Genomic DNA, 14,617 nt, shown 5'->3' on the forward strand with positions numbered 1-14,617 from the left:
TGGTAGTATTTGTCAACCTAGAACATGGAGATATATTCAAAGAGATTGCTATTATAAATGTACCAAATAGCTAGATTCCAAATTCAACTTAAATTATCCTATTAGAAGCCATTCTCCTCAGTTAATTCTGCATATTTAATTACACAATTAAAACAGGAAAATTATATAATTGAGTATTTCTGTGCCAGCACCTACTCTGGTGTCAGGACCAGGCAGAAGGGCGATCCCAAGCAGGTCTTCCATGGGTGGTTTTGTTACGGTCCCTACGTTCAGTATTAACTTCTGAATACCGTTCTTACTGATGTTATACATGGCTTTCAATTTTAACAAATAACAAGAATTTTAAAAAGTTTTTGGCCATGTCATATGTGGCCTGTGGGATCTTAGTTCCCTGACCAGGGACTGAACCCAGACCACCGCAGTGAAAGCCTAGAGTCCTGACTACCAGACACCAGGGAAGGCCCTGGTCGGGACTCTAGACAAGAATTATTTTAAAAGAAAAAGCAAACCAAGACCATAAGCAGCTTTGCCCTGGTTAGTGTCCAGAGATTAAAATGGATTTTGTAACGTCCATAGCAGACTGTGGTGACACAAGAGAACAGAAAAAAATCATTTTAGAAACTAAACACTGGACCCACAAGTGCTGGTGTAAAAGTCTGCAGCACTCCTCAGGACAAGTATCTACACTGTGGAGAGAGCCTTCTCATGGGAGGCATCTCTGCAGCTGCTTAAGACTGACAGCGCTGTCCAGCACTCTTCAGACTCAATTCCAACTAAACGGCCTGGGGCTTTGTTCACAATGCCTTATTGTTTAGCCAAGGCTCCTGTCTGTCTGTGCTGAGAAAAATCACCACCCTGCCCCTCCACAGAGGAGCACACCCAGGCCCGCAGTCGGTTAGGCTGTATCTGGGTGGATGTCCCACTGGCACAGGACAGCACATGGTGAGGCCGTCCACTCAGGCCACAGTAACTGCAGTACTTGCACATGCCACATGGCCTGGGGTGCTCACAGGCAGGGTTAGCCCTGGAGCTCTTCATCTGTCAGAAGCTCGCATATCTAAGACACGTTTTCAGTCAGCATTCCTCACAGACACTACCACAGGTCAGATGAGATGGTGCCTTGGGGTCTTTCAGCTGAAATACCAAGCTAGGAAAAAGAGACCCTCCTAGCGTCATCCACCATCTGTTGGACTCACTGTGTCCAAGTATGTGTTTCTTGGGCAAGCAGGAAAAAAGGTTTTCCTTTGTTAGAGAAAGTCTTCCATTCCTGTTTGGTGTACAGCCAATTCTGTTTTGTGCAAAGAAAAAGAAACCAGCAGGGCTTCAAAGGCAGGGCTGTTCAGCTCGTCGGCTCTCCTGGGGACGGTCCATTGGAAGGGGACGCCACGGAGATGCCAGAGGTGCACAGTGAGGCAGTTTTGTGCCAGAGACACTGAATTGGCAAGACTGAGCACCAACAGAACGTAATGCAATAAACGTACTTATTAATTACGTGTCAATATGGTAATCTTTTATATACACTGGTTTAGATACAGTTGGTAAAAATTAATCCTACTGGTTTCCCTGTACTGATTTCAAGTTCATATGTGGCTCACAGGACAGACCTGTCCCCTGTGAGGAGGGTGGCATGTGCTTCACAGAAAATGGGTTGAGATGCAACACTCACTTTCCAAAACCTTTATTTTTTTCCCACAATATTTGGATTTTTTTTTTTTAACCTATACAAACTTTTATTTGCTACAAATAGATCTGAACCCACTATTTATGAACAACAACTTCTTGTCAGAAAATCAAAGTTCTGATTTCTATATTCCAGAGTGTGGCTGGATGTATTAAACAAATCTGCTAAGTCTTCCTTATTCTTATTGAGCTACATTGTATCTTTTAAATGTTGAGATTGGAAATTCTTACAGTCAAAGGATCTCTTCTGTCTCCTCTTTGGTGCATATCTCAGATAATCTCCTTATCTTTTCTCAAGCTCAGTTAAGAAGCTGGCTAAAATGACACTGGTCTTTCCTTCCAATTACCATCAGGCCTTTGGAGCATATAACTGGTCATTAAGGAAATAATTAGGTTCCCCCTTGAAATACCCATGGCTTTGCAGCACGCCTCTGCAAACCCACCAGCAGACTGCATGGAGGAGTGGTGAGGAGGTTCTGGACAACTCTGCAATTGTCCTTCTTTCCAACAGGCAGCTGGACAGGACCCAGCCATTTTTATCTTCAAGTCAGTGTCTCTGTTCTAACAGTCAAAACCCTCCCTAAAGAGCACTCAAGAACAAATCACCCACACCTAGAATACCTCTATTGTTGTTGTTGACACTCTTGCTTTCTTAAACAAGTTTCCTGCCCTCAACTCAGAGGTTACAGTGGGGAAACAGACACCACACTCTGTATGGTGACCAAAAGAAGGTCCCAAAGCTAATTCCCAAGGTTAAGAAAAGAGGCTCTGAAAGATGTCTATAATTTCTATGAAAACATTCTATGTTTACTCAAGTAACAATATACTAGAAAAAAATCCTGAAAATAAGGTACTAGGCCAAACATCTGGATCTATAGTTTCTACTTCCTGGGCCAATTAAGATTCAATTTCAATCCAAAACAAGGAATAGCCATTCTGAAACCCAACTTTCCTTAAAATGGTAACATCACACCTGAAATTCAAATGATGAACAAAATGAAGCACACAGGTAGTTTACGTACTCTAATTTGGTTTTTAAGCTGTTCGGCCTCCTGCCGTAACTGGTCAAGTTCACTCATCTTCTAATGTTAGTGCTCTTCAAAGCCACCTCAAAGAATCTGAGATCTGAAAGAGAAAAACAAGTACCAAAATGAATAAACAATGACTGATTCACTTAACGAAGCTGGTGAGAAAAGGGAATTGAAATTTTGAGAGCTGTGGTTTCATTACAAGTCAGAGAACTTTTCTTTAGCCTTCATCAGAACATGTAAAATGCCCACAAGGGCTGGGTCAACAGAGTGTAACTACTGTAGTACATGAGCCTCAAAAAATGACAGTGTCCAGCAGACAGTGCAGAAGGTGGTGGTGGGCTGAAAGAGAGAAAGTCTGTCTAGAAGCAGTTTTCATGGAGGATCTGGACCTCACTATAAACTCAAGAACCTAAGAGTGATATTTAGAACAGCTCTCGCGTGAAAACTCGGGGCAGTTAGTTCAGGATGGGGCACAGTGGCCACTTGGCAACCTAGCACCTCAAAGGCATGTCGATGACCCTGAACCCATGACTGCCCAGAGGACATCAGCAGGTCACACAACAATCCCAGAAGGACTCAGCTTGGTGTCCAGCAGGCCTTTGATTCAGAACTTACTCTCCCACCAAAATGGGCTCTGGGATCCCAGGAGACTCAGAAGCAACACCACAGACCTTCCAGGCAAAGGCCCAAGAGGGCTCGGTACAAGCAACCCTGCTGCCCACTCCTGTCCCAGCCCCACCCCTAGGCTCATGAGACATTATTCTTGAAATTACTGTCAAAACAAAATTACCTGTTAAACAAGAGCTATATTTTCCCAGGGGAATGCCATAGTTGGGGGTTGCATTTCTGACCAAGAACATAGCTGTTAAGTACATCCTAACTGTGACCAACATATCACAAAGCCAAAGAAACAATTACAAACATCTTTTATCACTTAAGAACACAATTAGCTCCCACCTGCAAGCATAGCATATTTCAAGGGCCTCAATTTCCTATGCAAATACAGAGGGGAAGATTCTTCCATCCTAGATTTTGTGTGAAAGTCACAGTGTTATTATAATATACACCAGATATTTAATTAACAGTGGTCCTTTATTTTCTTGAGACTGGAGCACATCTGGGGGAAATTATCTGGATGACCCAAGAAACACAGTTGTTAGTTCCCAATCTAAATAGTCTTTAGACTTTTTTTTTCCTCACAAAAGCATTCAAAGTAATTGTGATATGGTTTGTATTGATGCATATTTATTGAGAAAAATAAGAATACTTTCCCCAGTAAAAAGCACCTTTGAAAAGCACATGTTACATCCTGGTTGCTGCCTTCACCTGACCCTGCAGCCCTGGTCTATTCACGGAACAAATCTCTCTGGCTGCTGGGGTCACTGCGCAGGAAGCACAGAAGTGCTGAGCTTCCACAGAGAGCAAGGCCCTAGCACTGACCCTAAAAGGAGGTCCACACCACTGCCAGGAAAGCACTAACGGGTAGGGCCAGGAAGTGGGGCTGAAGCATCTAGGTCGGTCAAAGGCAGGGGAGGCAAGCCCAGTGACGAGAGAGGCGTTGCTTCAAGGGGGTGCTGTAAGTTTCACTCTCGCAGACCCCCGGCACCTCCCTGGACAAGCAGAGCCCGGCTGAAGTTACCCTCCACGATAACTGGGCTGATTCTCTCATCTTCACATATAAACTCAAAGGACTGCAGCTGATGAATATTAATGTGTGAAATAACAGGGCCAAGAGAACACGAAATCATTTTAAAATAGAAAGCTGTGCTGATGCGCCCCTGAGCTTCCAGACTGTGCTGCACACCCCACCCTCTTGAGCACGTGCATTCACATGTGATCAGTTATTATTATAAGGAACAGTCAGTCTGCTGAGTCGGGGGTAGTTTTGCCCCAGTAACACCCCCGCCCCCATCAGTAAAGAACTGTTCTTAGTCTGTGGATAAGCGACTTCCTTCAATCCTTCCAAAATCTGCATGAAGAAAACAGCTAACATTATCATGAGGTACACTGAACTAAATGGTGAGTTTTAATCAATAAACCATACATTCTGATCTTAGTTTAAACACTAAAAAGCTGAGCTAGTTTTTAAAGTAAGAAAAAAACCAATAAACTCCTAGGATCAAGATAAACAGGTCAAGACCCAAATTCTAGTATTAGGTGGAATCGCTCTTGCAATCTTAAAATTAAATATTTCTTGTAACTAGATGATTTTTTTACATATTATAAAAGAATATATACATGATAATCACCCAGATGTATTGCTTCAAACTAGAGAAATTAATTTATTGAAAACCTAAGTATCTTTAAAATGACAAACTCCAACTCAGTTACCTCACAAAATTTCAGAAGCAGTAACAGTACTTGCTGATTTCAACCTTCAGCCACAAGCAAAGAGAAGAAAACCAGATCTACTTCTTTCATCATTAAATTATTAATATTGCCTTTTGATTACAACTCGGTCTATGATCAGTGGCCACAGTTAAATCTCAAAGACCCAAAATTCATATTTGTTAATATTTAAAGAAAAGGTGCTCAGTAATGTCCCACTCTTTGCGACCTTGTGGACTGCAGCCTGCCAGGCTCCTCTGTCCTTTGGATTTTCCAGGCAAGAATACTGGAGTGGGTCGCCATTTCCTTCTCCAAGGGAATCTTCCCCACCCAGGGATAAAACCTGGGTCTCTGGCATTGCAGGAAGATTCTTTAACCAACTAAGCGACCAGGCTACTACCAATAAAAATAAGAGTCCAGAAAGTCCAAAATTTTTTATCTCACAGTCTGGTGAGAAAGAGAAATCTATTGGCAGACATTTAAAACAAAATTCAACCACATTCTATATTCTGCATGTTGAAGAAGTTGTCTGTAAAGGGACTTTCCCTGATGAAGGGGCACCCAGGGGCCCTGGGGTTCACTCTGACCTGGCACCATCCAGGGCCGCCTCCTTCCCGGGCTAATGGACACCAAACTGGCCTCACAGGATGTGCATGAAAGGACCAGGCAGTCAGGGGTCCCCCAAAGAGAAGCCGGCACCCCAAGGACAGCAAGGAGCATGCACACACATGCAGAGCAAACTGACAGGAAGCAGAACAACTCTGAACTCCCACAAACTGAAAGTTCACCCCAAATGCTCTTCTGTGAAGAGACAGCAAATGAAATAAATGGGGTAACAGGAATGTACATAAATGATGAAACTTCTCCTTTTGTGTCTATAAAAAGAATACACATCTATAAGTAAGGAATCTTTTTTCTACATACATGAGAAAATGTTAATGGTTATTTTTGGAGAAACACAGGAATAGTGGGCAGTTCTGATTTTTCACATTATCATATATATATGGATGGATAAGGGGAAAAGAAAAATTATATATATACGTATATAATATGTATATATGTAAGTTAACCAGTTATCTGGGCCTTGAACCAAAAAGCACTCACAATTTTTCCTCCATTTTTCAGTAAAAAAAAAAAAGCAAACTAATTGATATTAACTTTTTACTGGATGAACTACTAAATATCACTAATAACAATAACGAAGACAGCATAAAAACCCCGAAGAATGCTCATTATATGTGAAATGAAAAACAAATGTGTGTGTAATAATTTTAGCTATTTTAAGACCAAAACATAAGAACAGCATTTTTGTTAGAATTACTGGTCATACTTTCCTCTTTTTTCCAAAGGCTGGACATGTCATTCATATTCCTTCGATGACAAAGACGAAAGAACACTGAAGGTTTCACTTACATGTGACGCCTCTGCTGCTCTCTTCACTGTCCTCAGTCCCCCAGAGCCTCCAGGAAGCCCACCATCGATTACGTGGCCTAGGTTCCTTCTCTCCTCCAGGGCCAAAGTCACAACTAAGTACTGGCCACGCTGACTCAGCGTCCTGATCAGTCTAATCCACTAAGACAGGACCTGCTGAGAGCCTCACTTCTGTTCTTTGTGACCCACATCTGCCACTAGCTTTCACCTGTTTAGGAAACATTTTCCACAGAAATGTAACGTAAAAGCAAGTACTGTGAAATGATATGTCCAGCAGCGGCTTTGAGCAGCTTCACAGCCAGCAAGAGCCCAGTCCTCTCCACTGTATCAAAGTATAATTTGGGTTCTGGTTCTGCACAGACAAGGAAGGTGACGTCCACCCACTTACTCTCCACTCTGGTGTGCAAGTGCCGAGGTGGAAAAGAGCACTAGCGAGACCACTGCAAAGGCCTCCAGAAGCCTTTCTGTGATCAGCGATCAGATCACGAAGTGCACCCTCCACAAAGCAGCCAAGAAAGAACAGTCGGGCTCAGCCCACTGAAGGGCAGGCGGCCAAGACACCAACCACCAGGGCCCCTGCTGCACTTGACTGCCTGAGGAAGCAGCAGCCCTGATGGTATCCTGTGCCCCAGGGGCAGGAGTCTGCTGACCTGCTTGGCCAAACGGGTTCCACACCTCACCTCCAGATAAAGCAGCATTTGGAGAGAGGAGTTTTGCGTGAGGCATTTAAACCAATTTCACCAGCTTTTCTGTTTTTTTTCCTTCATTCCCAAATCCAAGTTAACCTCCAGAATCGAGGTGGCACAACTCCACAGGGCGAGGGACAGGGCACAGGACACCTCCTCCCAGGGCACCCCCAGGCTTCCCCGGGGTGGGGGGTAGATGCTGACAGAGTTAAGAATAAAATGGTGGGTCTGAAATTTGATTTAAAAAAACTGAGGGAAATGGGAGGGCACAGAGAAACACATCCGGCCGAAGTTGGTAATTGCTTTAGTCTGGTGATAGGAGTTCCTTGTGCTATTTATTAACTTCTTCTATATTTCAATTTGCCATTAGAATAGTTTCTTTTTAAATGTTAAGAGACCTTGAATTGATTTAAAATCCAAATATACAGAAAAAACCAGGACAACCTGAATATGGTCTGGGTATCCGATGACAGGGAGTGGCAGCTCTTCTGTTCGTTGTCAGAATGAAGCTAAAACCCGTAACTATTAGACATGCTTCTTACTTCTGAGGGAAATGAGACTCTGATAGGAAGAAGGGAGGTTAAACAAAACTAGGAGAGTTCTGTTCGAGCTGCGTGATTTTAGGTAATATTCTTCTTTTAATCTGTTTGAACATTCTCTTAAAAATTTTTTTAAACAGTCATTATTTCTTGGTACTGTTTGACTGCAAGTATATATGAAATTTGTCATGTATCTCATTTTAAAAATATAGACACATAGGTATTCCTCAAGCAGATTGTGTTGTATTTTGACATGGATCACACTGCCATGTTAGCTAGTTGTTCGTGAGAGTCAGTCCCAATAATGCCCAAATTTGTCTGAACAACTCAATGGTTGACCCTGGAGGCTTATATGATTCAACAGTGATAAAAAGTAAGTTTTGATGAAACATTCATTACATTATCTTCTAAGAAGTAGCAGATATCAACATATTCAACACTCAGTAAGCCATAAGTAGCTTTTATGTAAGTAAAAGATGGTAATGGAGACTAAGATAGGAGATCCCATTACATCTAGAACTCTCATCTGGCTGGCTCTGGATTTAAAAAGCATCCAAGCAAATTGTTAATACATGTTCTTTGACACTGTGTTACATTTTCTTAGAATGCAATGACTTAGGACTCCCCTGGTGGTCCAGGGGATAGGAATATGCCTGCCAATGCAGGGGGCATGGGTTCCATCCCTGGTATGGGAAGATCCCACATGCCACAAGTCAGCTGAACCCATGCACTGCAACAAGAGAAGCCAGCACAACTAGAAAGCAGTCCCTGCTCATCCCAACTACAGAAAGCCCACACACAGTAATGAAGACTCAGAGCAGCCAAAAATAATAAACAAAACATTTTTAAGAGAATGCAATGATTTAAATAGTCTGCCCCCAACATCTAAGCTATCTCATGAGATTTTCCTGTTTCTCAATTTTCTGATGTAAATTTTATTTATTTTTTAGCCAAACCACACGGCAGATATGTGAGATCTTAGTTCCCCGATCAGGGATCAAATCCACAAACCCTGCAGAGTCTTAACTGCTGGATTGCCAGGGAAGTCCCCCAAATACAACTTTTTAAAGAAAAAGCACACCCCCCACTTAGTGTTTACTGCTAGACAATGCATACAGAGAAGACTTGCTTCTCACACTTTACATTTACAACAATGTAGCATAGCCTCCTTCTCAATCTACTATCTAAGGCCAATTTAAGCATATTCCCTGAAGCACCAGTACAATGTAAAAATGTAACCACTCTCACCAGAAATCAATTGATACAATGATAGTATATTAGTTCTGTAAATAGAAAAAAAAAAGATACAAGATAAACTCTATAGGGAAAGTGAATTTACCTATTAGTGCTACAAAGGTCTGATTGGCTCCAGGCCCCCAGCTGATGTTCTCTAAGCAGGAAGAGGAGTCTCAGTGTGTGCTGAATCACTTCAGTCCTGTCCTCCTCTTTGCAACCCCATGAACTGCAGCCCATCAGGTTCCTCTGTCCATGTGATTCTCCATGCAAGAATACTGGAGTGGGTTGCCATTCCCTCCTCCAGGGAATCTTCCTGACCCAGGGACTGAAACCACATCTCTTATAACCTCCTGCATTGGCAAGCAGGTTCTTTACCACTAGCGCCATCTAGGAAGCCCTTTCAGTTTACTACCTTTTGAAAATAAATGTTCTTATACTTTCAAATCATAATAAAATGTACACAGATAAATTCACAAAGTCACTGACAGCTAAAAGCCACTTCCACGCAAACTGAATTTCAGAGAACCTGTGTATCAACTTAAGAAATCCACACAAACCCAGACATCAGGGCAGAGGAAAAGCTCCTGGTGCCATGCAGGCATCTGGTCTGCTGCCTGGAAGTGGCTCCCACACCCTCCAGCACACACTTCCCTGGTTTCTCAAGACCTGGCACCAGTCCTTGAGTGAGAGGGACCATCACAGGGCTAAAAGCACCCAGAGGGGTTTACTGTGTAACAAAAACTAACCACACACCAGGAACTCCCCAGCACTCCAGTGGTCAGGGCTTGGCACTTTGCTTGTCAGGCTCATGTTTGCTCCTTGGCTGGGGAACTGAAATCCCACAAGCTGCACAAAGCCACCTCCTCCCACCAAAATAATTTCTTTAAAAAAACCGACCATGTACCTGGAGACAGTAGGAAAATACTCCGGCTCCATGGACAGACTGCAGAGCACACAGAAAGTAAAAAAGTACCTTTTGTAAGGCCGCTCCATCCTCCCTACACAGAGATGGTATCAAGTACTGCCCATTCCCTATTTTGTTTACTAAAGCTCATCACTCAGAAGGCACTATCTAGTTTTACCACCATACAGAAGGTAATTATGGCTGCTATGGAATGTCACATTTGGAAATAGTAGTTTTTCTATCTTCAAAATAGTAAAATGCAAATGAAGAATTTACATTTCATAACATTAAAACATCTAATAAGAAGCATGTTATAGAAAGCTTTTAAAAAGTTGCAAACATACTGCTATTGTACTGAATAATTTAAAACTCAGACTTATTTAACCTAGCACATGAATACTATTTTGTGCCTGTTAAGAAAATTCTTGAACCAGAAAGGAACATGCATCTCAGTCCACCTTGCATTTATACGTAACAAAGCATCGGAGCAGACCTAGGAGACCCCAGGGCCCTGGCAGCACTGCACAGTGGGAGCCGAGGAGCCCAAGCAGGCAGGGCTGCAGGGTGCAGTGGGCAGGTTCCAAAAGGGGAGAGCCGACCTGCTGCCCAGAGCCCACCTCTGCAGGCTGTCGCTCCCACAACCTGTGCGTCCAGGAAGCCTCTGCAGCTTCCAAATGCTCAATGGTTCATGGGGAGACCCCCTCTCCCCAGTACTCAGGTCTCCCCAGACGCCCTGTGAGAGTCAGGAAGTTCCACTTTAATGATTTCACAACCAAATTTAATACACAATGGACGCCATCTAAGACGCCCGCACCCAGAAGGAAGGAAGGGCTAAACGGGAAAGGTGGTCGGACTGGAAGTCAGACACACTCCACAGAGGCCCCTCTGAGAGGCTGCCACCCTCAGGCTGGGGGAAGACTGCTCTCCACCGTGCCACATGCACACCACTGTGCAGATAATCTGTCTTTACACTCACTTCCGGCAAACTACGATGAACTCCACTGGGTGTCCCACGTGCCTTAGCAGGCCTTGCTGGTGGAGGCAGTGTGGCTGCACGTGGCAGGGGTTGCACATTCATCCCCCAGGCCTCGTCAGCAGGTGTAACCCCTCTGAGACTGGCTTTTGGTCTGAAAATGGAGACACAAACAATCCCTACCTCACAGGCCACAAGGACTCAATGAGGATCCACAAAAGGTCTTTAACACCTGACTGAACCACAGCAAAGTCTCACTAAATAGAACTTGTTACAAAAGCAGTTAACAGGATTTTCCACCTGAAACGCTTTAGTAACAGAAAACCACCTCTTCCTTCACCTGCCACACTTCCTACCCAGCCAGTGAAATAGGTCTCTACAGAGGTGGAATTATGCATAACAGTGGCTGCCAGGGTAACCAACCAGGGACTCATCAGACTGAGGCCCGGCAGCTCATCAGCTCATATGCTAACAGTTCCTTCAGTTTAAAAAATATTTTTTGAAAGTAAGTAACACAACAAAACAGATAGTTTGATACATTCTGAAACATTAACACACCTCTGAAACCACACCTCCCTGAAGACAACCAACATGGCCACACCCTGCCTCCTGTGCCCCTCTGTAACTGCCCCCACCCCCAGCAACCACAAGTCTGCTTTCTGTCACTTTACACACGTGAATCCCACAGGACGCACCCTCCCATGCTCTGGCTGTGCGCCCTCAGCATGGTCTCTACATGGACACCTGCCCTCATCTCTCCTGGGTAAGCACCAGGAGTGGAACAGTGGGATCATATATAACAAGCATGTACTTAACATATTCGGAAACTGCTGAGCTGTTTCCAACACGGCTGCACCATTTTCCACGCCTACCATCCGTGCACTGGAGCCTGATGCGGCACACCCTCGATAGCACTTGGTGCAGGCAGTCTTCTCCACTTTAGCCACTGGCATAGGTGGTTACTGGTGTCTCGATGTGGTTTTAATTTGCATTTCCCCAATGGCTAATAATTCTGACCATCTTTTCATATGCTCATCTGCTATCTCATTATATTCTCTGGTGAAGTGTCTGCTCAAATCACTTGCTTTTGTACTAGGTTGTCTGTTTTCTTAATAATGAATTTTAAGAGTGCTTTACTTATTCTGGATACAAGTTACCTAGAAGACATGCAATCTGTTAATATTTTCTGTGGCTTGTCTTTTCATTCTCTTAAGTATCTTAGAAGGAGCAGGCATTTTAAAATTTGTCACCATGTCCAGTTTAAGAATGTTCTCTTTAATGGACTGTGTCTTTGATGTCACTAAGAAATCCTTGCCTCAGAATTCCCCGGCAGTCCAGTGGTTAGGACTCCATACTTTCACTGCTGAGGACAGGGTCTGATCCCTGGCTGGGGAACCAAGATCCCACAAGTTGCATGGTGGCCAAAAAAAAAAAGAAAAAAGGAAAAGAAATCCTTGCCTAACCTGAAGTCTCAGTGATTTTCTATGTTTTCATTTAGAGGTTTTCTAGTATTAGGCTTTACGTTAAGTTCTATGATTAATCCTGGGTTAATTCCTGTCTGTGGTGTCAAGTTCACCTTTTATATAAGGATTCCCAACTGTCCGAGCACCTAACTCATTCAATTTAGTTTTGCTTTCTAATTTTAAATTATTTCAACTTACAAAGAGTTGGAAGAAAAACACAAAGAACTAGATGCCCTCACCTAGTCACCCCTAACAACTGGGACACTTTTGCTTTCTCCCACCTCGTACAAACATACTGGAGTTTTTTCTGGATTTCATGGCTTCACCTTCAATCTGTATCATCAGCTGGTACTCCAACTAAGACTTGATTACAAAGGGGCTCTCCAGCTTTCTCCTGGAAGAAGTTGGAGAAATACTGTTCTTGTCCAGAATGTGGACCATCATCTCCAGAACCGTACCTCTCCATGTGAACAACCGAGGGAGCCTTGGAAGAAAACACCTTTTTCTGGATCAGTCTACTCTGAAAACCAACACTGGCTTAAAGATGGGCAAAACTAACAAAAACCGGTTCTTAAAAAGAAGAAACCCTGAAGAAATGTAAACATTCTACTTTAAAAACTGATAAAATCAAATTATATCAAAATTACCTTAATTCAGAAGTGCTGCTGGTCTGTTCTCCCAAACATGTAAAATTGTCTGCAACAGAGAAAAGGCTGTATTTGCATTGATTAAGGTTGTGAGACACAATATTCCATACACTTTAAGAAGCCATGAATTCACCCCTTCCCTGTCACCATTTCTTTCCCCCAAATCACTGAACAGTACTTTGTATTAATAGCATTAAGTTCTTCAATGTGAAAAAGAAGATGATCTCAATTTCTTAAAAAAACAAACAAACAAAAACCTTAAAAATGCCTCAGGGTACTTTGAATTAAACTGGAAAGAATCAGGGGGAAGGGGTGTTACCAGAAAAATTACAGCAACAACAAAAACAGAAAAATCACTGTAATTCAACACACTTCTAAGAGTAACCTCCCCCAGAAGATCTTATGTTAATGTCCCCTCAGAGCAGGCAAGTCCACCTAGACAGACACCCTGCCCACCCCTCCAGCTGCCCCGGTACCGTCCAAAACGGACCTCCTGTCCAGGATGCCAGAGAAGAAGACATGGCAATAAGCCTCCGGACCTGCCTCTCATCATACTGCAGCCAGCACAAAAATAAATTTCATTCTAGATTTCTTTGGAGCTACGTGCTTGTTCTTTCCCAGAAACTTAAGTTTCAATACATTTTAAAATGCTCTGGTAATCTCTCCAAATGACACTCTATCTGGAAGGGCCACTTTGGGATGTTTCGCAGGTTACCTCCTGCCTAGTGATCAATTCACTATTATGTTTAGAAACTCCCATACATGCATCTAACCTGGGCGTTGGAACAGGCATCAACAAGCTGAAATGTCCCCCAGCTGAACTGTGAGTTCTAAGGCATTTATTTAACAAAATAGTTTTATTGTAGAATTATGTTGCATATGTTATAAGCAAGCACATACTACTTATCTGGCAATAAAAGTACGGAAGAAACAGTGTGAGGATTCCTCAAAGTTAATCACAGACCCACCACACGACCCAGCAATTCTACTTGTAGTTATACACCTGAAAGAACTGAAAATAGGTACTCAGTCCACACACATAAATGTTCACAGCAGCACTAGTCACAACTGCCAAAAGGTGGCAACAGCCCAAATATTGGCAGATGAACAGATAAACAAAATGAGGCCCAGCCACACAATGGAATCTTGTTCGTCCATAGAACAGAATGAAGTGCTGATACATGGACAACACCTTGAAAACATTATGCTATGTCAAAAAGCCAGACACAAAAGGTCACATACTGTATGATTCTGTTTATACGAACACCCAAAACAGGCAAACCCACCAAGACAGAAGGCAGGGATTGCAGGGACTCTACACAATAACAAGGACACAGGCTCCTCCTGAGAAGATGAAGGTGTTCTGGAGTTAGGGAGATGCAGCAGCTGCACAGCTCTGTGAATTACTAAAATGCCACTGATAGTCCACTTCAAAATGGTTTTAAGAATTTTACCTTGGATGGGAGGAGGAAAAAGTGCTGCTAAAGGTGCATGGAAAACAAAACCAGGGACTTCCCTGGTGGTCCAGTGGTGGAGACTTCGCACTGCGGATACAGGAGGCAGGGGTTGATCTCTGGTGAGGGAACAAAGGTCCCACATGTCTTGGAGGCCAAAAGATCAGAGAGAGGGAAAATAAAAACAAAACAAAACAAAACCCAAACCAGCAGGTATGGAATAAGAGGGAGGCAGGGTAGACTAT

General features: G+C 43.2%; 1 protein-coding gene across 3 annotated transcripts in view; it reads right to left on the reverse strand.

The window, feature by feature from the left end:
- GNB1 (G protein subunit beta 1) overlaps positions 1–14,617 on the reverse strand; it is a 76,791-nt gene that overhangs the window by 19,471 nt on the left and 42,703 nt on the right. For 2 of the 3 annotated variants that reach the window (XM_070474148.1, XM_070474146.1), the window contains exons 2-3: positions 12,919–12,967; positions 2,703–2,805 (exon numbers count right to left, since the gene is read on the reverse strand). In XM_070474148.1, coding sequence (XP_070330249.1) covers positions 2,703–2,759 — 57 coding nt within the window. In that variant the 5' untranslated portion in view covers positions 2,760–2,805; positions 12,919–12,967. The remainder of the gene's footprint in view (positions 1–2,702; positions 2,806–12,918; positions 12,968–14,617) is intronic. The other variant, XM_070474147.1, reaches the window with a different exon arrangement.

The sequence above is a fragment of the Odocoileus virginianus genome, chromosome 11 (assembly GCF_023699985.2).
Source record: "Odocoileus virginianus isolate 20LAN1187 ecotype Illinois chromosome 11, Ovbor_1.2, whole genome shotgun sequence".
Taxonomy (NCBI): Eukaryota; Metazoa; Chordata; class Mammalia; order Artiodactyla; family Cervidae; genus Odocoileus; species Odocoileus virginianus.